The sequence below is a fragment of the Lepus europaeus genome, chromosome X, assembly GCF_033115175.1.
Source record: "Lepus europaeus isolate LE1 chromosome X, mLepTim1.pri, whole genome shotgun sequence".
NCBI classification, from domain to species: domain Eukaryota; kingdom Metazoa; phylum Chordata; class Mammalia; order Lagomorpha; family Leporidae; genus Lepus; species Lepus europaeus.
In genome coordinates, this window is record NC_084850.1 from 131,930,231 (window position 1) to 131,955,545 (window position 25,315).

Here is a 25,315-nt window from a genome sequence, read left to right on the forward strand (position 1 = left end):
CCACAAGGAGTGTCAGAATCCCTAATAATAGAAATCCCTAACTTGCTCAAGAACAGTCAACTGTTATGTGGGCCAAGATTTGAAACTGAACTTTTTATCAGCTACAAGTCCCACAGGCAATGCTAGCAGTAAGGATATAAAACAAGTGCATAGCATGGGCTTTGAGAGACAGAGTTCTATGCCAATTATAGATTAGTTGATAAGCAGAGAAAATAACCAACCCCCTTCCCTCTAATCCCAGTAGGTGAAGAATTAATCAATCGTGACTGTAAAGAAAACATCTTTAGGAGAAAGGTAGAATGCCTTTAAATAAATTAGTTGACCACTGAGTAGAGGAGGAAAGTTCCTGACTATAAGCATAGTGGAAAGGAAAGGTCTGAGTTTGTTAAAGAACCGTTTGATAGGAAATACACTAACAAATAAGCATTCTTCAAGAGTTTTCTCCTTTCCAAAGGCAGTATCAGGCAACAAGTCTTTTTGGTCTGTTCCCCCAAATCTTCACACCCATGTCCTTCTACCAGATTACAATTGAAGTAGGCTCTACTACTAAGCTTGACATTTTATAAGGAGTCTTCATTTATTTCTCCGCTAAAATCAATTCTGAAAACAGAAATATTCCATTTAAACTTGGCCTCAGGTTTTTCAATGCTCTCACCACAAAGAAATGATAAAAGTCCTTGGTAATGGATATGTCAATTACTCTGATTTGATCATTATGCATGTATCAAATCACCACACTGTATCCCATAAATACATACAATTATTATGTGTCAATTTTTTTAAAAAAGCCAGGGGCTGGTGTCCTGGTATAATGAATGGGTTAAGCCACCAGCTGAGATGCCTGCATCCCATATGGGCGCCAGTTCCAAGTTCCGGCTGCTCCACCTCTGATCCAGCTCCCTGCTAATAAACCTGAGAAAGCAGCAGCAGTCCGCCCAATTGCTTGGGCCTTTGCACTCACATGGGAGACCTGGAAGAAGTTCCTGGCTCCTGGCTTTGGCCTATCCATTACAGCCATTTGGGAAGTGAACTAGCAGAAGGAAGATCTATCCCCCGCCGCCTGTCTCCTGCCCCCTGTTTCTCCCTGTCACTCTGGTTCCAAATAAATAATCTTTAAAATTAAAAAAAAAAAAACTGGCCTCAATTTATGAATATGGATAGGACATCTGCAAAATTACTAGTTTTTAAAAAAAGGATTCAATGATGGATAATTAACTATTTCCAAGTACAGTATCTAAGCTTACTGTTTGAGACACATGGAATACACAAAAGAGAGCTATCATAGTATATACAAGACTTAAGTTTTGAGTAAAAGGAAGAAGGAAAAAATATAACATGACTAATTACTGTGTGCCAGGAACTCATTTCAAATATGTTATTTAGTTTACACTTAGAATTCTAAGATAGTGAGAATACCCCATTGCATAGAAGAAACTAGGGAGCAGCATAGGGAAAACAGCTCCCTTTATTGAATCTGGTATGCAGGCAGATGCTTCTATAGGGGATGCCCTAAAGAACCACATTTAAAGTTAATCATGGCACGGGTAAGTGACACAATGCCACTTAGGACACCCGTATCCCAAGTACCTGGATTTGAGTCAGAGCTCCACCACTTCGAACCCAACATTCCTGCTAAAGCACACCCCGGGAGGCAGTAGGTGATGGCTCAAGTACTGGGGTTCCTGCCACCCACGTGGATGACCTAGAAGAAATTCCAGGTTCCTTGCTTTGGCCTGCTGTAGCCCTAGCTGTTGCAGGCATCTGAGGAGTGAACCAGCAGATAGAAGATCTGTGTGTCTCTGCCGTTCAAATAAAATGAAAATTAAAAAATTTTAAAAAGAGATAATAAAGGAATAAACATTTTTTAAAAATAAAGTTAATCATGAGGAATATCCAAGTGTTCATCCATAAATAAACAAAATGTGGTTTATGTAAACTATAAACTATTATTGAGCCTTAAAAAGGGAGGAAATTCTGACACATGCTATAACACAGATGAACTTTGAAGACATAATGCTAAATAAAAGAAGCCAGACATCTAAGGACAAGTATTGTGCCATTCCACTTATATAAGGTACCTACAGCAGATAGACAGAATACCAGGGACAGGTATTTGGCAGAATGGTCAAGACACTATTGGGATGTCTGAGTTTGAATCTTAGTTTTGTAATCCAGCTTCCTAGTGCACACCCTGAGAGGTAAAAGGTGATGACTTAAGTAGTTGGGTCCCTGTCACCCACACGCAACACCCAGATTAAGCTCTAGGTTTCTGACTTCAGCCCAGCCCAGCCCCAGCTGTTGTGGGTATTTAGGGAATGAATAAGCAAACAGATCTCTCTTTTTTTGCCTTTCAAATAAATGAGATAAATAAAATTTAAAAAATAAAGCAGAGTACCAGTGGTAGCCAAGGGGCTTGGAGGAGGGAGAAATGTAGTCCTTTAAATGCATACACTTCCAGCTTAGGAAAACAAAAAAGATCTGGAGATATATGGTGGTGATGGTTGCACAACAAGTGAACATACTTACTGCTACTGAATTATGTGTCTAAAAACGGTTAAATGACAAATTTTACATTAGGTATATTTTACCCCAGGCAAGCACATACACAATACATATCAAAAGAATCATGCTAGGGGCTGGCACTGTGGCTTAGTGGGTAAAGCTGCTGCCTGCAGCACCAGTATCCTGTATGGTCACCAGTTCAAGTCCCGGCTGCTCCACTTCTTTTTTTTTTTTTTTTAAGATTTAATTATTTGAAAGACAGAGTTACAGAGAGAGGTAGAGACAGAAGTCTTCCATCCAATGGTTCACTCCCCAGATGGCCGCAACGGCCGGAGCTGCACCGATCCGAAGCCAGGAGCTTCTTCCGGGTCTCCCACGTGGGTGCAGGGGCCCAAGGACTTGGGCCATCTTCCACTGCTTTCCCAGGCCACAGCAGAGAGCTGGATCGGAAGAGGCTGGCTGCTCCACTTCTAATCCAGCTCTCTGCTATAGCCTGGGAAAGCAGCAGAGGGTGGCCCAAGTGCTTGGGCCCCTGCACCCACGTGGGAGACCCGGAAAAAGCTCCTGGTTTTGGATCAGCACAGCTCCAGCTGTTGCAGCTATCTGGGGAGTCAACCAGTGGATAGAAGACCTCTCTCTCTGCCTCTCCTCCTTTAACTCTTTCAAATAAATAAATCAATCTTTAAAAAAATCATGTTGAACATGCTGTTTAGAATGTTCTTCCAATCTTTAGCAAATAAAAAGTATAACTCGTGCTCACTTCGGCAGCACATATACTAAAATTGGAATGATACAGAGAAGATTAGCATGGCCTATGAGCAAGGATGACACATAAATTCGTGAAGCATTCCATATTAAAAAAAAAAAGTGTAACTCTACAGTGGTTGCTAAGATTATTGAATTGTTCCATTAGCAAAATGAAACAGTTGAATCAATAATTAGGATGCCACAATCTTTTTTTTTTTTTTTGGAAGATTTATTTATTTACTTTAAAGTTAGAGTTACAGAGAGAGAAGGCGAGGGAAAGAGAGAGAGGTCTTCCACCTGCTGGTTCACTCCAGTTGGCCACAACAGCCAGAGCTGCACCGATCCGAACCCAGGAGCTTCTTCCTGGTCTCCCACGTGGGTGCAGGGGCCCCAGTACCTGGGCCATCTTCTATTGCTTTCCCAGGTCATAGCAGAGAGCTGGATCGGAAGTGGAGCAGATGGGACTCGAACCGGCACCAACATGGGATGCTGGCCCTACAAGCAGCAGCTTTATCCACTATGCCACAGCGCCGGCCCCAGGATGGTACATTCTTCTTCTTCTTTTTTTTTTTTTTGACAGGCAGAGTGGACAGTGAGAGAGAGACAGAGAGAAAGGTCTTCCTCTTTGCCGTTGGTTCACCCTCCAGTGGCAGCCGCGGCCGGCGTACCGCGCTGATCCGAAGCCAGGAGCCAGGTGCTTCTCCTGGTCTCCCATGGGGTGCAGGGCCCAAGGACTTGGGCCATCCTCCACTGCACTCCCTGGCCACAGCAGAGAGCTGGCCTGGAAGAGGGGCAACCGGGACAGAATCCGGCGCCCCAACCGGGACTAGAACCTGGTGTGCCGGTGCCACAAGGCGGAAGATTAGCCTATTGAGCCACAGCCCGGCCTGTTTGTTTTAAAGATAAACTATGATTGTTTTCTCAGACTTGGCTATTTTGCAAACATTTTCTCCAAAATATAAGAAGAGAGTCTGTCACTTCAAGGCAAACAGCCAAAATAATTCACTGTCAATGATACAATTCGAGCTTTCAAGCAAAAAATAGACTTTCTGAAAACTATCTGCTAGCCGGCGCTGTGGCTTAACAGGCTAATCCTCCACCTTGCGGCGCCGGCACACTGGGTTCTAGTCCCGGTTGGGGCGCTGGATCCTGTCCCGGTTGCCCCTCTTCCAGGCCAGCTCTCTGCTGTGGCCCGGGAAGGCAGTGGAGGATGGCCCAAGTGCTTGGGCCCTGCACCCGCATGGGAGACCAGGAGAAGCACCTGGCTTCGGATCAGCGAGATGCGCCGGCCGCAGCGGCCATTGGAGGGTGAACCCACGGCAAAAGGAAGACCTTTCTCTCTGTCTCTCTCTCTCACTATCCACTCTGCCTGTCAAAAAAAAAAGAGAGAAAACTATTTGCTACCATCAGTTTGACAGCTTCTCAACTCTTAAAAAGACCTCTCTGATGTGATCAGTGGTGATTTATTAACTGTGTTTATATAATTTTTTTTTAAAGAGAAAGATCTTCCTTCTGTTGGTTCACCCCCCAAATGGCCACTACGGCTGGCGCTGCGCCGATCGGAAGCCAGGAGCCAGGTGCTTCTTCCTGGTCTCCCAGGTGGGTGTAGGGGCCCAAGCACTGGGGCCATCCTCTACTGCCTTCCTGGGCCATAGCAGAGAGCTGGACTGGAAGAGGAGCAGCCAGGACTAGAACTGGCGCCCATATGGGATGCTGGCACTGCAGGCGGGGGATTAATCAAGTGAACCATGGCGCCGGTCCCTATATGATTTTTATAATGAAATCTGTCAACACTTAAAAGACCAACACAATTCAGTAAACTAGTATTTTCCAAATGACTAATAGATGATATTACAAAATGTAGCATAAGAAAAAAGATTCTTTAAAAGATGCAAGACAGATCAATAGAATCAAAGAATTTCCACAATTATTTAAAAAGACCGCTCCCTATTCAAAATACATACAGGTGTGAGCCATACTGTCTTCATATACTTGAACTAAACTGGTAAATTACAGGAGACTGATTGCAGAAGCAGTCAAAAAGATTTACCAGTCTTGGTCGGCGCCATGGCTCAGTAGGCTAATCCTCCGCCTTGCGGCACCGGCACACCGGGTTCTAGTCCCGGTCGGGGCGCCGGATTCTGTCCCGGTTGCCCCCCTTCCAGGCCAGCTCTCTGCTGTGGCCAGGGAATGCAGTGGAGGATGGCCCAAGTTCTTGGGCCCTGCACCCCATGGGAGACCAGGAGAAGCACCTGGCTCCTGCCATCGGAACAGCGCGGTGCGCCGGCTACAGCGTGCCTACCGCGGCGGCCATTGGAGGGTGAACCAATGGCAAAAAGGAAGACCTTTCTCTCTGTCTCCCTCTACTGTCCACTCTGCCTGTCCAAAAAAAAAAAAAGATTTACCAGCCTTCTAGTAAGGCATTCATTAAAGAGATGGACAAACATGTTTTAAAAAAAAAAAACACTTTTCTAACAAACTTTTATTCTGGAAACCAGTTATTTTTAATTTTATCACTCAACTATCCTCCACTGCACTCCCTGGCCACAGCAGAGAGCTGGCCTGGAAGAGGGGCAACCAGGACAGGATCGGTGCCCCGACCGGGACTAGAACCCGGTGTGCCGGTGCCGCAAGGTGGAGGATTAGCCTACTGAGCCGCGGCGCTGGCCAATTTTATCACTCAACTATCATATTTTTCCTGCTTCAATTTCATTGTTTAATATGTTTGCCATCCCAGTGCCTTCTGGTTCTTATCTTCTTGGTGCACACAATATCCTTATCTTTCTTTGGATTTTCTGCATGTCTCTTGGCATCTCAAGTCATTCTGCTCAGATTCACTCTCCAAAGTGTTTCTTCCAGACCGAATATTAATCTTTCTGGATCTCAAACACATCAAGTCTCAATTTCCTGTTCCTTCTTTCTGGTTCTTCATGGGGATTGTTAATGGTAGGCAGCTTGTGACATAGGCCCCCAAAATATCAATGATCCTCCAGATATTCAAAACCTTGTATTATCCCCTCCCCTTGAATGTGGGCTGAACCTAGTGACCATCTTCTAATGGAGAATTCAGAAAGTGGGGGATATCACTGTGACTTCCTTCTGTCTCACATTGGCACTCTTTTACTGGCTCTGATGAAGCCAGCTGCATGTTGTGAGATGTATTTGGAAAGGCCCTTGTGGCAAGGAACCAAAGAAGGTCTCAGGCCAATAATTAATGAGGAACTGGGGCCTCAGTCCAAACACCCATGATGAACTAAATCCTTCCAACAACCACCAAGTGAGTTAGGAAGTAGGTCCTTCTCAGTCAAGCCTTCAGATGACTGTGGTCCACGAAAGACCCTGAAGTGGAGGATCCAGCTAAACCATACTCAGATTCCTAATCTATATTACCTGTGAAATCATAAATGTTTCAAAGTCACTAAGTTCCAGGGTAATTTGTTACATAGCAATGGAAAACTAGTACAATCAGTTAATTTTTTTAATTTTATAATTCTAATTTTTAATGTTAAATATTAGGTATAACCCACATGAACAAAAGCTACTTGAGATTCTCAGAAATTTTTAACTATGTAAAATGAGTCCCAAATCAAAAAGTTTGAGAATTGCTGTCCTGGTTGCAGTAGAAACAATGATGGAGAGAGACTAGAAGGCCAGCTCATTTAAATCATGATCAGAGAGGGGGCCGTATCTTTGCACCAATAACCAGGCAGATCCCTCTCTAGAGCATATGCCCCGTGCCCAGGTGGGAGAGGAAGAAGAGTATCACTTCCTCTAGCTCAACTACACCAAACAAAATTGAAAAATAAAAAAATAAAAAACTACACCTGACAAGCAGGCATCTCTCTCCCCCTTTTTGTTAAAAGGGCAAGTGCACCAACCAGTATAACCCAAATGGGTGGTGAGAGACAACTGGTATGAACATTTTCCCTTGGCTTTCCTTGCTCTGACTCATTCAGACGTCTCTGTATTTTATCTACTTCCTTATTTAATCCTCAGAACTATCTTATACATAGGTGTGATGGACCAACTACCTTGATGACAAGGTAATTTTAAGCACTGTACTATGTCCACAGTCCTGGAAAACAGTGACCGAATTCTTATCTTTCTCTGTAACAGTCCAAAGGTTATGTTAAAAGGAAACAAGTGTGTTGGGGCCGGCGCTGTAGCGGAGTGGGTAAAGCCGCTACTTGCAGGGCCGTCATCCTACATGGACGCTGGTTCGAGTCCCGGCTGCTCCAAGGATGGTCATGGGAGAACTGGAAGAAGCTCCTGGCTCCTAGCTTCCGATCAGCCCAGCTCTGGTCATTCTGGCCATCTGGGGAGTGAACCAGTGGATTGAAGACCTCTCTCTCTCTCTCTGCCTCTGCCTCTCTGTAACTCTGCCTTCCAAGAAAGTAAGTAAATCTTTAAAAGAAAGAAACAAGTACAACTGAATATTTTAAAAACCACCGAATTGTATAATTTAAAGTGGGTTAATTGTATGGTATGTGAAATATTTCTCAATAAAGTTGTTAATCTAAAAAATAAACAAACAAATGAGTGAAGCCAGAGCAATGATGGAGTTTTGAAGAGAAACATCAACTGGAGGCAAGATGAATTCTAGGAGTTGTCCCAACTACTACTGGTTAGCAGTGAAAGAATCCAAAGGGATTATCACCATATGTAAGAGGACCAAGAGCAGAGAGAGGCATTACTAGGTAAACAGGAACTTAAAAAGAGGTGCAGACTAGGCCGGCGCCGTGGCTCAACAGGCTAATCCTCCGCCTAGCGGCGCCGGCACACCGGGTTCTAGTCCCGGTTGGGGCGCCGGATTCTGTCCCGGTTGCCCCCCTTCCAGGCCAGCTCTCTGCTGTGGCCCGGGAGTGCAGTGCAGGATGGCCCAAAGTGCTTGGGCCCTGCACCCCATGGGAGACCAGGAGAAGCACCTGGCTCCTGCCTTCAGATCAGTGCGGTGCGCCAGCTGCAGTGTGCCGGCCGCAGCAGCCATTGGAGGGTGAACCAACGGCAAAAAGGAAGACCTTTCTCTCTCTCTCTCTCACTGTCCACTCTGCCTGTCAAAAATTTTTTTAAAAATTTTTAAAAAATTAAAAAAAAAAAGCTATGGTTAAAAAAAAAAAAAAAAGAGGTGCAGACTAATAGTAAACTACGGTATGAGGGAAACTAATTTCCCCTACTAGTGAAAAAGCCGAGAGTGAGAAAGGGTCTGAGAAAAGGTCTCAGGAGGACAGTATCTTGAGCCTGAGTCTCTGTGGTAGCAGCAGGCGCTCAGACTGTGCATTTACTGGTAACAACTCTATGAGACTCTGTATCACCTTTCTTTTAACAAGATGACGACTGCATTACATTTCACACTTCACTTCTATGGCTGTTCATTTTACAAAAATGAAGAGTCCTGGATACCATGATTTGTGAAATCACTTCTAGCTCTAAAACTGTACTCCAGTAATCGTCTGCAATCTAAGAGTCACCTATATTAGCCCAAATACCTGTTTGGGCAGCAAAAGGAGCAGGAAACCAAAGATTGTAATGCCCAAAGCCACTGAAATATGCTCGTTGCTGACCTATTTTGCAGAGCAGGGGCTGGGTCACAAAACCAGCATCTTCAAGCCACAGACTCCTGTATGTAAAATGGTCCTCTACATTTATGGGTTACCTAAGTGGAACATCCTTGTCCCAATTTTATGAAGTCACCCTTTCCCAGCTCCATGTGAACCAATCCTGATGCACCTTTGAAACATTAAGCAGTCTTTTACTTGTCCTACTTACCCAGACTACTCCAGCTCTGTTAACACCAGGCTGTGTGGACTTTATTCAAGAGAAGTTAAAAAAAGGTCTCTCTACACTCTACCTCTCAATTAAAGAAAATTACACTGGGAGGTACCTTTGCAGGGAGTTACAGCACAACATACCTCCTATATCATATATCTTAAGGTCAATGTAGGACCTGAGTGAAATTTGTATGGCTCAAACTTGCCTGGTCCCTGGATCACAATACATTTCAATATTCTCTAATTACCCAACTCCACTCTTCATAATTTGGTTTAATTTTATAAAAACTATTATTCATTTTATCTGCCACTAAGTTTTGCTCAGTTAACATTTTTGGTTTTTTCTTTCGCTTTTTGCTTTAAAGTCAAGATTTTTGACCTTCATTATCTTTTAAGAAATGTGGTAGGAACACAAGATGCATGGAATGGTTACGCGTGTGCAAACATGCCATTAAAAACTATAGGGTAATATCTTTTTAAAAAAATCTATTTTTGGAGCCCAAAGAGCCCAAACTCTGGCTATATCACTTACTACCTCTTGTGCAGCCACAGGGAGGTGAGCTTCTCAGTTATCGATAAACCGGGAACATATGGTACCTACCTTCTTGAGTTGTAAGATTAAATATAATGAATATAAACTACAAGATGACGACTGCATTACATTTCACACTTCACTTCTATGGCTGTTCATTTTACAAAAATGAAGAGTCCTGGATACCATGATTTGTGAAATCACTTCTAGCTCTAAAACTGTACTCCAGTAATCGTCTGCAATCTAAGAGTCACCTATATTAGCCCAAATACCTGTTTGGGCAGCAAAAGGAGCAGGAAACCAAAGATTTTAATGCCCAAAGCCACTGAAATATGCTCGTTGCTGACACAGAACTGTTACAATAGCATTTGAATAAAGATATTTTATAAATGTATACATTTTCACTTTTAATATGGCCCAAACTTCAACCCAAAAGATCATTTAAGAAATGTGCTTCTCAAAAACTTCTCAAAAAATATCTTTCTTACCAAACCACTCCACCCTGACCTTTCTAAGAGTAGGAGTAAAAGGAAAATGAAAAAGTGGTGGGTTAGCAAGTAAATATTACTCCTGGTAGAGCAGCAGTGGAAAGTAGGGATAATGGGCCCCTGCACTCACGTGGGAGACCCGGAGGAAGCTCCTGGCTCCTGGCTTCAGATAGGCACAGCTCTGGCTGTTGCGGCCACCTGGGGAGTGAACCATCCGATGGAGGACCTCTCTCTCTCTCTGCCTCTCCTCTCTCTGTGTAACTCTTTCAAATAAATAAATAAATCCTCAAAAAACCTGACATATTTGTTAATTAAAAGTTATTTAACACACTGGAACCTAACAAAAAGGTGTTAAGGGTAGGGTTGTGAAGAGGCAAAGGCAATTTGGGGGGAAATTAGGTTAAAATTACTAAGCAAGCCGAAGCTGCCCATGGAGTAGGGGACAATGATTGTACAATCAATTACACAGTTATAAAAAAAATACACAATTATATACCAACTCTAGGCACACTTCACCAACTATGAGCTGTTATTTAAGCAAGGTGTTTTTTTTTTTTTTTTTCCTGACAGGCAGAGTTAGACAGTGAGAGAGAGACAAGAGAAAGGTCTTCCTTTTTCCGTTGGTTCACCCCCCCAAATGGCCGCTATGGCTGGTGCATTGCAGCCGGCGCTGCGCCGATCCGAAGCCAGGAGCCAAGTACTTCCTCCTGGTCTCCCATGCCGGTACAGGGCCCAAGGACCTGGGCCATCCTCCACTGCACTCCTGGGCCACAGTAGAGAGCTGGACTGGAAGAGGAGCAACCGGGACAGAACTGGCGCCCCAACTGGGACTAGAACCCGGGGTGCCGGCGCTGTAGGCGGAGGATTAGCCTAGTGAGCCGTAGCGCCGGCCAGCAAGTTTGTTTTTAACTGAATCCCAGATATCTTATCTTTATTCTTATACCTTGGAATATCATCAACTTTGCAGTTAAGGAGATATTAGAATGCACGCATACTTTACAAGTGCCTAATAAAGTGCACGAAACAAATGAAATTTGAGTCCTCAAATTTCTTTCCTTTGAAACCTAACTCTGAAAAGCATAAATCAGAACAACCTATTATATAGCGAATCCTGTGAAGAATCCCACAAAAGCAAATCACACAGTTTTATGTCATATAGGTAGGACATATACTTTCCCAAATAAAACTCTTGTCAAGGTGTGAGCAGTTGCCACAGCAGTTAAGATGCTCACATCACGAATTGGAGTGGCTTTTTTTGCAAGTACCCAGCTCTGCTTCCAACCTAGATTCCTGCTAATGCATAACTTGGGAAGCAGCAGGTGATGGCTCAAGTACTTAGATCCCTGCCACCCATGTGGAAGCCCTAGATTGAGTTCCTGGCTCCTGCCCAGCCCAATCTCAGCTGTTGCAGGTATTTGGGGACTGAACCAGTAGACAGAAGATCTGTCACTCTGCTTTTCAAATTAAAAACAGACACTTCTCCAGTCAAGACCAATATAAACATATACAACTGGCACTGCAGCGCAATAGGTTAAGCCACTGCTTGAGACACAGGCATCCCAGTTTGAGTCCTGGCTGCTCCACTTCTGATACAGTTTCTGGATGATGCACCAGGAAAGGCAGCTGATGACAGTCCAAGGGCTTGTGCCCTGGTAATTCATATGGAAAAACAGAGTGGAGTTCCTGACTCTTAGCTTTAGCCTGGCTGTTGTGGCCTCTTGAGGAATGAACCAGAAATGGAAAACCTGTCTCTTCCTCTCTATTGTTCTGCCTTTCAAATAAATAAATCTCCAAAATAACAAAAAACTTTCCAATAACAGATAAACGTGGCATATTATGATATGAAAATGTGGCATTATTAAAGGAATGTGTATAGGGCCAGCGTTATGGCACAGCAGGTAAAGCTGCTGCCTGCGATGCCAGTTCCCATCCAGCTTCCCGATAACACATCTGGGAAAGCAGTGTAAGATGGCCCAAGTGTTTGGGCCTCTGCTACGCAGCTGGGAGACATCAAAGAGGCTCCTGGTGTCAGCCTGGCTCAGCACTGGCCATCATGACCATCTGGGGAGTGTACCAGTGAATGAAGATCCCTGTCACTCCATCTGTCTCTAACTCTTTCAAATAAGTAAATAAATCTTAAAAAAAAATTAAAAAATAAAGGAATGTGTGGTATCTGGTCTGTTTTCATTACTATTTTTCCTGTTTGATTCCTACAAAAAATGAAGTTTCCCAACGTTTGGCAATATAATTAGAAAACATTGTTTTAAGTAAAAGATCATTGTTTCTTATTATTTCATCTCTGCCAGAAGGTAGTTCATCAAATTGACAAATGCGGAGAAAAACAGATTAATGAAATGGTTTCTTTCGATCCTATACTCTTGCCCAACTCTGACCTATTTTCTCCTCAGTATGTCTATTACAGAGAAATTCTAAGAAGAGGGGAGAACACAAAGGTTAGAAAATGAGTTTACAAAATTAATAGCATTCTTAATGCAAGAGAAACAAGCTTCTTTCATATATTCCCTCCTCCAAAGCCCTGCAGTGTGCCAAATCAACTCTTACTCTTCACAATAATCCTGTGTTGTAAATATGAGCATCATCCCCACTTTACAGATGATGCAACTGAGGCTTACAAGATTGAGAAACTTGCTGAATGTTACACAGCTATTAGGTGGCAGAGAGCCAAAGAGTCTTGACTCTAAAATCCATACTATTTACCCACTACTACACCACTTATTACTGTATTGCAGATGAAAGGGTATTGGGTTCCAGACTCAGCTTCACCCCTTGGGCAAATTATTTGACCTTGCTTAGAAGTCTGTCATGGGTGAAGAGGGCAACTGATGGCTTTCCACAGCATCTGACTGATGCTAAAAGAGTTAAATTGCAAATATGCCATAAAAACTACAGAGCACTAAGTAAATGTGAGGTTTTTTTTTTTTAAACTTGAGCCAAAGTAGAATATATTTTTATCCTTTCAAATAGTTCAAGGTCCTAAAAATAAGCTTAATAGTAATTAAATGATTAATATTTATAAGCAAAAGTCTGATAAAAAATCAACTTCAGACATTCTGGAAAAGTCAAAACTATGGAAACAGTAAAAAGATCAGTGATTGCCTTCAGCATGAGAAGAAACAGAGGGATGAACAGGTGCATAGATTTTCAGCGCAACGAAACTATTACGCATGATAAAGGTAGAAATATGTCATTATATATTCCTAAATTCTTCCTAGTTATTATTTACTTATTTTAATTATTTCAAAGAAAGAGAAAGCCAGAGATTTCCCATCCACTGGTTCACTCTCCAAATGCCCACAACAGCCCAAGCCTCCCTTATGGGTGGCAGTGATCCAAGTACTTGAGTCATCACCTGCTGCATCCCTAAGTGCTGATTAGCAGGAGACTGGATCAGAAGTAGAGCAGCTGGGACTTGAACTGGCACTCCGATTATGGGATGCCAGCCCAAGAGCTTGATGTTCTTAAAAAAAAAAAAGATTAGTAAATTTGAAAGGCAGAGTTAGAGACTGAAGCAGAGAGAGACAGACAGAGGGAGGTAGATAGGTAGGTAGGTAGGTAGGTAGGCAGGCAGGTCTTCCATCCACTGGTTCATTTCCCAAATGGCCACAACAGCCAGAGCTGCGCCAATCCAAAGCCAGGAGCCAGGAGCTTCTTCCAGGTCTCCCACGTGGGTGCAGGGGCCCAAGGACTTGGGCCATCTTCTACTGCTTTCCCAGGCCATAGCAGAGAGCTGGATCAGAAGTGGAGCAGCCAAGATGCAAACCAGCACTCATGTGAGATGCCGGCACTGCAGGCAGCAGCTTTACCCACTAAGCCACAGCACCAGGCCCAAGCTTGATGTTCTTAAAAGTGCCCGGGACCATTTGGGGAGTGAACCATCAATGGAAGATCTCTCTCCCCATGTTGTCCAAGAGAACTTTATGCAGTATTGGCAATATTCTTTATTTTTTTGAGAGGCAGAGTGGACAGTGAGAGAGAGAGACAGAGAAAAAGGTCTTCCTTTTGCCGTTGGTTCACCCTCCAATGGCCACCGCGGCCGGCGCACCACACTGATCCGAAGCCAGGAGCCAAGTGCTTCCTCCTGGTCTCCCATGCGGGTGCAGGGCCCAAGCACTTGGGCCATCCTCCACTGCCCTCCCGGGCCACAGCAGAGAGCTGGCCTAGAAGGGGGGCAACCGGGACAGAATCCAGCGCCCCGACCGGGACTAGAACCCGGTGTGCCGGCGCCACAGGCGGAGGATTAGCCTGTTGAGCTGTGGCGCCAGCCCCAGTATTGGCAATATTCTAAGATCTGCTCTAAGACAGTAGCCCTAGACACACTGCCTATTGGAACAACTGAAATTCTGAAATTTGACTAGCACGCCTCAGGAACAGAATTTTTTTTTAATTTTTTAAAATTTGTTTTTATTTGAATGGCAGAAGGAGAGTCAGAGATCTATTCACTGGTTCACTCCCCCAGATGCCCACAACAGCTAGAACTGGACCAGGCAGAAACCAGGAGCAAGGAATTCTCTCTGGTTTTCCCACATGAGTGGCAGGGATCTAAGTACTTGAGCCATCAACTGCTGCCTCCCAGGGTGTACACAGGAAGCCAGAAGGGGGAATAGAGCCAGGACTCAAACTCAAGATGCTCTGACATGGAATGTGGGTGTCTCAAGCAGCATCTTAAACACTATGCCAAATGCAAGTCCCCAGAATTTTAGATTTTAACTTTAACAAATTTAATTAGCCACATGTTGCTAGTGGCTACCATGCCAGCAGTTTTAGACAATTCCTAAAGAGATCCTTATAGATTTACTGTAATATTACCTTCAGAAGAAAAAAGCTACCTCAAGAGACCATTCAAGGGAGCGGGAGAGTGCAGGGTTGCAGGTGGGAGGGAAGTTATGGGGGGGAAAGCCATTGTAATCCATAAGCTGTACTTTGAAATTTATATTCATTAAATAAAAGTTAAAAAAAAGAGACCATTCAAATGGATATAGTTGGGAAACAATGTCACAATTAACTGAGTGACTAGGCTGCTTAAAACCAACAGGAGCCACTAGGCTCACTAGGCTAATCCTATGGCCCGGGAGTGCAGTGGAGGATGGCCCAAGTGTTTGGGCCCTGCACCCGAATGAGACCAGGAGAAGCACCTGGCTCCTGGCTTCGGATCAGCGCGGTGCGCTGGCTGCAGCGCATCGGCCGCGGCGGCCACTGGAAGGTGAACCAACGGAAAGGAAGACCTTTCTGTCTCTCTCTCTCACTGTCCACTCTGTCAAAAAAAACAAAAAAAACCTACCAGGAGCCAATAAATCCCATTACCAACTGTTCCTCACTTCAAGTCCCATAATGTAACCAAATAATGACAAAACAGTCACTTTACCATTAATTCCTTCAATATTTTCAAAACACAATTTGTTCCAGCTAGTGACCGAGAGGAAATTAAAATTAAAAAAAAAAATAAGGGTCATAAAGAAGTAACTAAAAAATGATTCTTGCAGATACAATGTATTCAACCAATTTCTTAATGAAAATTCAAAAACCAGTATTTAACGATGTATTTTTAATTCTATGTCAAAAGGACAAAGATGCGCAGAAATGCATGAGCAAAGAAAGAAGGCGTAAGGCAAGCAAAGTTAAGACCGGAGAGATACTTATGACTATTCATTTTCAGCTGTTAACCAGAGCTCTGAACCTCCTCTTATCTTGGTCATTTAAAATACTAGTTGATTAAACCTCAATTCCTAATTCACCGATATTTTGTCCTTATGCCAGTGGCATAAAAGGGAACTTATGTCCTCAATTGCAGTGGCTTTTTATCAGAGTTCTCCCCTGGGGAATCTACCAAATCAGACAGAGACTGGCTCCCTCCCCCAAGGGAATAAGTGTCGAAAGTGTCAGAGTTGAATCCCTACAGTACATTCGGTCCACGGCTTCTTTTTCAGTCCTGCAAGCACTGGATCTTTCTTTTAGAATACAAAGAGAGGGAGAGAAAGAAAAGAGACGTAATTGAGAAGTCGCAACACACTCGTGCACAGACATCAAAATACCTGACCTTAGAAACAGGCCCCCAAAAGCTAATTTTTGACATTTTGCTCAGATGAAAACCAGACCTTTGTTCTCCCTTTTGAAGTTCATGAATCACATTAAGAAAAAATATTTCGTAATTTCATACAGGAGTGATTTTTAAGAGTACTGAAATACGTAATTAAGCAACATTACATAGCCCCGTGCGACCAAGCAGGCGATCCAACGAGGTGAACGTTTCAGTAAGTTCACCTGCAAGGAAAAACAGTGTTTCCACCTTCTCAGCCCCATTCCCTGCAGGGCTCCGTTCCTGGGCACCGAAAGCTCTCATACCCTATTCGTTGTGCAATCTTTTTCAAACTCCACCCACTGAGCGCCAGAACAAGTGGAATTCTCCCATTCTGAAAAAGGTCTCGATTTTTCCTGTATCCAGGGAGACACTGAAAACTCCTTGACGTGAGTCAAGTAAGGCAAGGGGAACGGTCCAGCCAGTCTCCCAGATTAAGACCAAAGGCCAGGGTCAGGGAGGCGCTCAAGTTTCCGTTCACCAAATTTAAAAAAAAAAAAAAGAAAGAAAGAAAGAAGGGGTGGTGGGGAGGAGGGCAGCAGAGCTGGGAACACAGCTATCAGGCAGCACTGCTCCCAAGTCTGCGGGACCAAGGTCCCCTGGCATCGCCTCTCCATCTCTGGCTCCACGTGCATTCAGGCCTGTGGCACGCAGGCGAGCCCCAGCGCTTGGGTCCCGGCAGCTTAGTGACCCCCAGGTCCCACGGCACTCACCGGCCCGCTGTCCGCGCAGTTGCGGGGAGCGCAGAGGGCGGGGGAAGGAGAACGAAGCGCAGCTCCGGCTCCCGCGCGGTTATCTTACTGCGCAACAGCCTCACCAGAGCTGCCCGCGTACATCCCGCAACGCGCCTTGCGCACCTGCCGGGTCCAAGCAGGGTGAGCCGTGATCCCACTGAGCCGCAAGACGGCAGCGCCCGGCGCCGGGAGCACGGTGACGAAAGGGGCTGAGCGAACACCTGGCGCCCGGGGCCCAACAGTGCCTCCCGCACGTGGCTGTCACACCTGGCGCGCCCCTGCCTGGCACTCCGTACCCCTCAGACTCGGGTGCGCCCCTGCCCTTCCCCCCTCCGCGTCACACCCCTGAATCTTTACAGTCGTTCCTTCCCCCCCTATCCATCCTGGTCCCACCTCCCCCGCACCTGCTCCCACTGTCGTCAACCCCGGGAGGGAAAAGGGCCGGATGTTCGCCCCATGGCTAAAGGTAAACCGGAGAGAGTGAGGAGGTGGATCCTGAAAAGGGTAGCCCGAGCATGCCCTCGGTCCAGCCACGAGGGCGTCCCCCCGACTGACCTTCTGTCGCGGGCCGCGTCGCCGTCCACCCCGGCTGGCCTCAATAGCCTCCTCGGCGCCGCCGCCTCTTCCCCGCGCTGCCTCCTCTACCCGCGTCGCCATGAGGTGACGGCAGCAGCCAAACAAGCGGCCCGACGAGAGGCACGGAACCTCTCAGGGCCTTGCGCCCCGCCCTCAAACCCTCCCGGCCTATCGCCGTATGGTAATCTTCCCACGTGACCGGAGGAGGTTGGCCCCTGAGGGGATGAAGCGAGTTGGGGGTGGGGAGCATTGAATTCTGGGCTGGGCTTCTGCGAGGGCCGAAGGGCAGACAGAGGCCATGAGAGTCTGCGCGGACCCGAAAAAGGACTCGAAAACGTACTACAAATCCCAGCAGGCAGCGCAGCCACGACTCGCAGACCCTCAACGGCACTGAAGCGTAACACGGCGTCCTGAGAATGGGAGAGTAAGCGCTGTGCTGTGTGTACAGCCTAATGGGTCTTGTAGTTTCTGGGGGCGATGTCCCGGTCCCGGAAGGTACACATTATCCTTCAGGGAAACTTTTAATATATTCCAGTATTTGAGAAGGAGCGGGGCCAGGGACGCTTTGTTGTGTTTTTGTTTTTGTTGCTGTTTTTTTGAAATTGAGTGCGAATGGTTTGCTGATAAGGAAAGATACTTCGCTATTTTCATGGCGGGAACTGTAAAAGATCTCAGAATTTGAGGTTTGGGGCTTGGAGTCCTGCCCTTCCACCAGAGTTACTAAGGCTTCTCTGTCTCCCCCTCCTACAGAATGGGGGCTGCCTCCTATTCACCTTGGCTGAGCCTTCAGCCCAGGACTTCTCGCACAGTTCTCTGCACTTAGCTGGACCCTAATTCATGTTGATTGTATCCTCTTTTCTCTGCCAATCATTTCATTACTTCAGTTTTTCTACAGACTCGGTTTGCTGAATCAGTTTTTTTTTTTCTTGATATGATTGGGAAGGAGAAGAGTTTTCCTCGGAAGTATTTACTGTTTCCATATGATGGGATTAAATCTCTAATGGCAGAGCCTCTGAAAGTCACACACCATTATGAAATCCTAACATACGAGAATTGTCTTAAATAACTTTTCATCAACGTGCAAATTCTATGCCATTTTTTATAACAATTGAATACAAAACAGTGGTAGCAGGCACCAAAAAATTGATAACATATGAGAGCAAATTTCAACATTGGAGAAATTCCATCCATTAATTTCATCACATTTATAAATTTGGAAAAATTACCATTCATCTGTTTAAGAGCAGAATACCTCAGTACAGCTTTGAGGCAGGTGGCCATACACCAGCCTCTATAAAGCTGATGGTCTCTGTCACCTTGTCTCACCTTCTTAAAGACATAAGCCCCAGCAAGATGCAGAAGGAATCTATCATAACGCATTTCTCCAGGAAATTGAGTGACCAAATGTACAATAGTTAAATGATGGTACAATAGAATACCATATGACTACTAAAATGATAAGCACTTTTTAATTGATCTAGAGAAAAAGATTCCTTTTAGTAAAATTACCTGAGACTATGTTAATAGATGTTTAGAAGATTATTCATCAAAATGTTCATAGTGTTTTCTCTGAGTGGTGAGATGGCAAATATTTTCACTTCATGAGTTTAGGCAGTCTTTAAGTATGTATGGAACAAAAAAAATGAATAGTTATGTTCACCAAAAAATTATTTTTATATCCCTTGTCTATATTCCCATGGAACAGTGATCTTTCTACATTTTACTTGTTGAACATGATGGTTAGTGGTATATTAAGCCTGTGATTTTAAAGTAAACTGAAAGTATGTTATTTCAAGAATTAAAGGAAAAAAGAAAGGAAGACAGGAAGGAGGAATTGAAAGGAGAGAGGGAGGGAAATATGGTTATCTGCTTAGAATTGTTTCTATGAAATACATGAAATCTGTTCTCTATATTAATAAAAAGTTTTTGTTAAAAAAGGGAAAAAAAACAAAAGAACTATACAAGTGACCTAACATATTATATATATAGATAAATATATAAATACCATGTCATATATGCATATGTGTGTATACACAAGCATGTACACATGCGTGCACATACCAAGAAATGAGAATGAAGTGAAAAGATAGGAAAACAAGATGGTGTCGTGATAAGTTGAATTCATTATATACATATCTTAAGGGATTGTACACAAGCTGGAGGTGAGCCAAATTTTTATTCTGAGCTTCTTGACAGCTGAGAAAATAGGAAAAAACACAATTTACCAATTGATTCAAAACATCACAAAACAAAAACTAGTTGCTCTTATAATTTCTTTTTCTCAAAAGCAGGAGTTGGGAACTCCATCTGGGTCTCCCACATGGTTTCTTTTTTTTTTTTTAAGATTTATTTATTGACTTGAAAGTCAGAGTTATACACATACACAGAGAGAGAGAGAGAGAGAGAGAGAGAGAGAGGGAGAGAAAGAGAGAGAGGTCTTGCATCCACTGGTTCACTCCCCAGATGGCCTCATCGGCCGGAGCTATGCCGATCTGAAGCCAGGAGCCAGGTCTTCTTCTGGGTCCCCCATGCAGGTTTAGGGGCCCAAGGACTTGGGCCATCTTCCACTGCTTTCCCAGGCCATAGCAGAGAGCTGGGTCAGAAGTGGAGCAGCCAGGTCTCAAACCAGCACCCATACGGGATGCCGGCACTGCAGGTGTCGGCCCCTCTTGTAATTTCTTTAATATAGGTTCTGTTGCTCTTAAAATCCATTCACAAGGTCTTTGATGCTCTTCCATTCAAAAGATGGAGTCTGATTCCCCTTGCCTTGAATGTGAGCCAGACTTAGAGATTTTGTTTCTAAGAAATACAGCATAGCAGAAGCAGAAGAATGCAGGAAAGTAACTTCCAAAGCAAAGTGAGAGAAAGGATAGCTTCTGCCTGGCTCTCTGGGTCTTGGATCACTCTCTTCTTCCCTGGATCTGGCTATCCTGATTTTTTGATAGACCCATTCTTTCATTAAAGTGTTATATTACAGGCCTCCAGAGAGGTTACTGTCAAGCCTTAGCCCAAGGCTCTGGAAAGCACTTTGCTTATCTCAGCCAGGATCCATTGCTGGGGTTACATTTTAGGTCTTCAAGAGCTATGGTTTCCTTATTCTCAAGTATTGAAGGGGCACCCCATGTTCTTTCTTTATTGATTGTTCTGACCTTTGCTTCAGGAAGTATTATCTCTGTGAAGAACTGTGCCTGCCAGGAGGGTAAAGGTCATAAGAACAACAGCTCCTTGTTGAATAGGGGGCAGTTTCTCCAAGCTCCCTAAGGGCTTGGCCTGTAACCTGAATATTCTTATGGGTCCATTTATTCAACTGTTTATCAAAGTCTTGATGGGGCAGGCACTTTGACACAGCAGGTTAAGAATAAGGCACTGCTTGGGATGCCTGCATCCCATACTGGAGTGCCTGGTTGGAGTCCTGACTACTCTACTTCTCATCCAGATTCCTGCTAACACACCTGGGAGGCAGCAGGTGATGAATCAAATATTAGGTCCCTGCAACCAATGTGGGAGACCAAGATGACTCCTGGCTTAGGTGTGGCCCAAAGGCATTTAGGAAGTGAACCAACACATGGAAGACTTCTCTTACTGTATGTGTCTGTATATGTGTCTGTGTGTGTCATTCTGCCCTTCAAGTAGATAAAAATAAATTTAAAAAATTTTAACACTAATTTTTACTTGAAAGGCAGAGTTACAAAGAAGCAGAGGCAGAGAAAGAGAGAGAAGTCTTCCATCCGCTGGTTTACTCCCCAGGTGGCCGCAATAGCCGGAGCTGCGCCCATCTGAAGTCAGGAGTCAAGAGCTTCTTCCAGGTCTCCCACGTGGGTGCAGGGGCCCAAGGTCTTGGGCCATCCTATGCTGCTTTCCCAGGCACATCAGCAGGGAGCTGGATTGGAAGCAGAGCAGCTGGGACCCTAACTGGCCCCCACATGGGATGCTGGCACTGCAGGCTGGGGCCTTAAAGCACTGTGCCACAATGCCAGTCCCAATAAATATTTTTTAAAAAGTCTTGAACAAGCAGGCACAAAACAACTGTTATAAATAGTAAGCTGAGCTCAATTATGTCCCAACTCCTTGACCTGTTAGGTGGTTCTACCTTCATTTACATGAAATACAAAGCACTCAGAGCAGACTCACCACTATTACTGAGGCAGGAGTTTTTTTGGCCATATAGCCAGTATCAGGGAACTGGAACCCTCAGAGTTCATAGCTAGACATAGGGGCGATTTAGAAATTTAGCCTAGAGTATTATCCCAGAGGGAACAAGCAGAAGATTTACAAGTCTTATACTCTGTTAATGCAAGGGTGACAAGACTGTCACATATTTTAAACAATGTACATATATTTTTTTATTTTTATTATTTTTTTGACAGGCAAAGTGGATAGTGAGAGAGACAGAGAGAAAGATCTTCCTTTGCCGTTGGTTCACCCTCCAATGGCCGCCGCGGCCGGCGCATTGCGCCGAGCCGAAGCCAGGAGCCAGGTGCTTCTCCTGGTCTCCCATGCGGGTGCAGGGCCCAAGCACTTGGGCCATCCTCCACTGCTCTCCCGGACCATAGCAGAGAGCTGGCCTGGAAGAGGGGCAACCGGGATAGAATCTGGCGCCCCAATCGGGACTAGAACCCGGTGTGCCGGCGCCGCAAGGTGGAGGATTAGCCTGTTAAGCCACGGCGTCAGCCAACAATGTACATATTTTGAATATCACTGATTTAACTAATGCGAGCCCATTTCTAACACCACTTACAATGGTAATACTAATTTTACCAATGAAAAAGATATTTCTACCTATGTTACTACTTAGCAAAGACTCTGATGTTGATTGAACTATGGCTAACAGAAGCATATGCAGTGGCTAGAATATAGAATATGGATTCTGTGACTAGCTGACCACCTGGCATATGAAGTCCTGAGAAGGATAATGAACAGCCTTTGACCTAATACAACATCCTCCTCTTTGTCCTCCTCCTTCCCCTCCTTCTGTTCTTCCTCCTCTATCTTTGCTAACAGTAAGTTACAGACCTCATGATGCCCTAAAACAAAATCAAAGGTATTGGCATATCTAAAGAGGCAATGTAGCCATCAAAAGAGTGGAAACCTAGAAACCTGGGGAGAGGGTCAGGAAGGTCAGGCTGCAATGTTTGGAAGACTCAGAATCTTGGTCAAAAAGAGAACTTCAAGAATAAGCTACCCTGTGTGGGGGGTGGAGGCCCCAGTTATGTTAACCTAATGCCTTTGATCAGTAGCAGTTTTTGTGACTTCTTCCCAACTTCCCCATTGTCATCAGGATTCCTACATGGCTCTGACCACAGAGAGAATGTAGAGATGTGTGCATTTCCACGCTGTGAGACTCTTAGGTTGCTCATTGTTTGTAGCAGTGGATTTTGACTTTATACATCAGGACTAAGAGCTTGGTTAATATGTAGCTACCTCTGAGAGAGGGCATTCAGAGAAGGCCCCCCAGGAAGCCGGGCTTGCCCCTGGTATACATACCAAGCACACTATACGACTTCCCGTCCCAGGCCAGTCCCCACTCTTCAGTGTAGTGGCTTGGCTAATGGACTCTGCCTCAGCCAAGTGGTAAACAAAGTCAGGGCAGGGAACATGCCCATAGAACTGCTGTATTCACAGTGCCTGGCAGAATGCCAGATACACAGAAAACTCTCAATACATACTTTCTGAGAAAGAGTCGCTCTGAATACGTCGAGTGCACTGATGACTTTTTTGAATCTGTTCAGATAAGAGCAAAACCCTCCATGCCAAAGTGATATTCCTTCCTGTGGCCTCACAGAGAGTTTTCTGGTAGTGGGTTCACTCTGCAATACTGTGAAGACCCTGGGCAGCCACAGGAGCAAGACTACCCTGGGATAAACTTGGTGACAACAGAAAATTTTCATTCATCAGTGAAGCATTTCCTGAGGACTTACTACATTCAAACCACTTTATTATTAGACATTGGACATGCCTCAACTTAGAACAAGAGGCTTGTGGGGCCGGCGCTGTGGCAAAGTGCCAGCCCCCCTACATTCACTTTTAAAGTTCCAAGTAGCTGGGCCAGTTCTAAGAGTCCATACTTTATTAGCTTGTGCTAATTCTATCATTATATTTCATGTGTAATTACCATTTTCTTAATCTTCCATTGGACTGGAGGTCTCCTTGAGAGGGGATTGCTTTTTAGAGTACATAGAGGTACCAGATTATTTGCTAAATGAATAACGAACAACATTCCAATTCAAATGGTGTGGATCTGTCCATAATTACTGGATAATCAGCTAAAGTCTGATTTAAATTTTTCAAATTTAAAGAAAAAAATTATACCAAGGATCCGATTTAGGCTTGTTCTAAATCATTTTTAAAAATTGTACCTCTGAGGTATTATAAAAAGTTGGTGCTAGGTGCCAGTGCTGTGGCGTAGCAGGTAAAGCCGCCACCTAGAGTGCCGGCATCCCATATGGGCACCGGTTTGAGTCCTGGCTATTCCACTTCCAATCCAGCTCTTTGCCATGGCCTGGGAAAGCAGTAGAAGATGGTCCAAGTCCTTGGGCCCCTGCACCCACATGGGAGACCCGGAAGAAGCTCCAGGCTCCTGGCTTCAGATCGGCGCAGCTCCAGCCATTGTGCCCAACAGGGGAGTGAACAAGTGGATGGAACACCTCTCTCTCTCTGCCTCTCCTTCTCTCTGTGTGTAACTCTGACTTTCAAATAAATAAATAAATCTTAAAATAAAAAGTTGGTGCTCATGTACTCATGCTAACATGAACTGAAAATTCATATATTTACTTCATTTTTTAGCTTGACCTCCTAGCAAATCTTTAGCTTCATTGCTTTTGGCTACTATATCAGGAGGTCCTCCCTTGTCTGGGTGATTAAAGAGCATAATTTGTCGATGCACATCTCTTATTTTTCCTTTATTGGTAGTAGGGCTCATGCCTAGTTTTAATGCTGCTTCTCGTTTTGTCATTTTGGGTTCAAATCCACCTCTGTAATAGCCACCACTGAAGGCAGATTTTAGTAGACTTTGAAAAACTTGTTTTACTTGAGGCTCCATATACTTCATGGCTTGCAATGCATAACGGCCTGCAAATCCTGCAGCAGCAGCCGTCAGTCCAGCTGCTACTACTGTACTGGCCATGGTTCAAGCTCAAGCTCAGCTCCCCTGCCTTCACCGGGAGCGTGGTACATCACAGTCCAGAGGCCGCAGCCACCAACCAGATGCCTTTATCCAAAAGCGAGGAACCACCAGCAACATGCACAAACAACCCAAGCACAGGCTCCCTGAGGAATTCTAATGAAAGTTTTTTTTTTTTTAATTTTTTTGACAGGCAGAGTGGACAGTGAGAGAGAGAGAGACAGAGAGAAAGGACTCGCCGGCACCGTGGCTCAACAGGCTAATCCTCCGCCTTGCGACGCCGGCACACCGGGTTCTAGTCCCGGTCGGGCGCCGGATTCTGTCCCAGTTGCCCTTCTTCCAGGCCAGCTCTCTGCTATGGCCTGGGAGGGCAGTGGAGGATGGCCCAAGTCCTTGGGCCCTGCACCCCATGGGAGACCAGGATAAGTACCTGGCTCCTGCCTTTGGATCAGCACGGAGCTGATTGGAGGGTGAACCAACGGCAAAGGAAGACCTTTCTCTCTGTCTCTCTCTCTCTCTCACTATCCACTCTGCCTGTCAAAAAAAAAAAAAGAGAGAGAGAGAAAGGTCTTCCTTTGCCATTGGTTCACCCTCCAATGGCCGCCGCGGCCGGCACACCGCACTGATCCCAAGAGAGGAGTCAGGTGCTTCTCCTGGTCTCCCATAGGGTGCAGGGCCCAAGCACTTGGGCCATACTCCACTGCACTTCCGGGCCCCAGCAGAGAGCTGGCCTGGAAGAGGGGCAACCGGGACA

At 44.9% G+C, this 25,315-nt stretch overlaps 2 protein-coding genes and 1 non-coding gene across 4 annotated transcripts in view; 1 reads left to right on the top strand and 2 right to left on the bottom strand.

Annotated features, from left to right (window-relative positions):
* Window positions 1-17,558, bottom strand: part of TXLNG (taxilin gamma) — a 60,615-nt gene extending 43,057 nt beyond the window's left edge. For both annotated transcript variants that reach the window (XM_062183882.1, XM_062183881.1), the window contains exon 1: window positions 17,421-17,558. In XM_062183882.1, the coding sequence (XP_062039866.1) occupies window positions 17,421-17,522 (102 nt within the window). In that variant the 5' untranslated portion in view covers window positions 17,523-17,558. The remainder of the gene's footprint in view (window positions 1-17,420) is intronic.
* LOC133753861 (U6 spliceosomal RNA) lies at window positions 3,255-3,361 on the top strand. Its single transcript, XR_009865102.1, has one exon. It is a non-coding gene; the product is annotated as a U6 spliceosomal RNA (small nuclear RNA).
* A 6,655-nt stretch (window positions 17,559-24,213) lies between the features above and the next one.
* Window positions 24,214-24,564, bottom strand: LOC133753762 (mitochondrial import inner membrane translocase subunit TIM14-like). Its single transcript, XM_062184487.1, has one exon. It carries the CDS (start codon window positions 24,562-24,564, stop codon window positions 24,214-24,216), a length of 351 nt encoding a protein of 116 aa, XP_062040471.1.
* Between the last annotated feature and the right edge of the window lie 751 nt (window positions 24,565-25,315).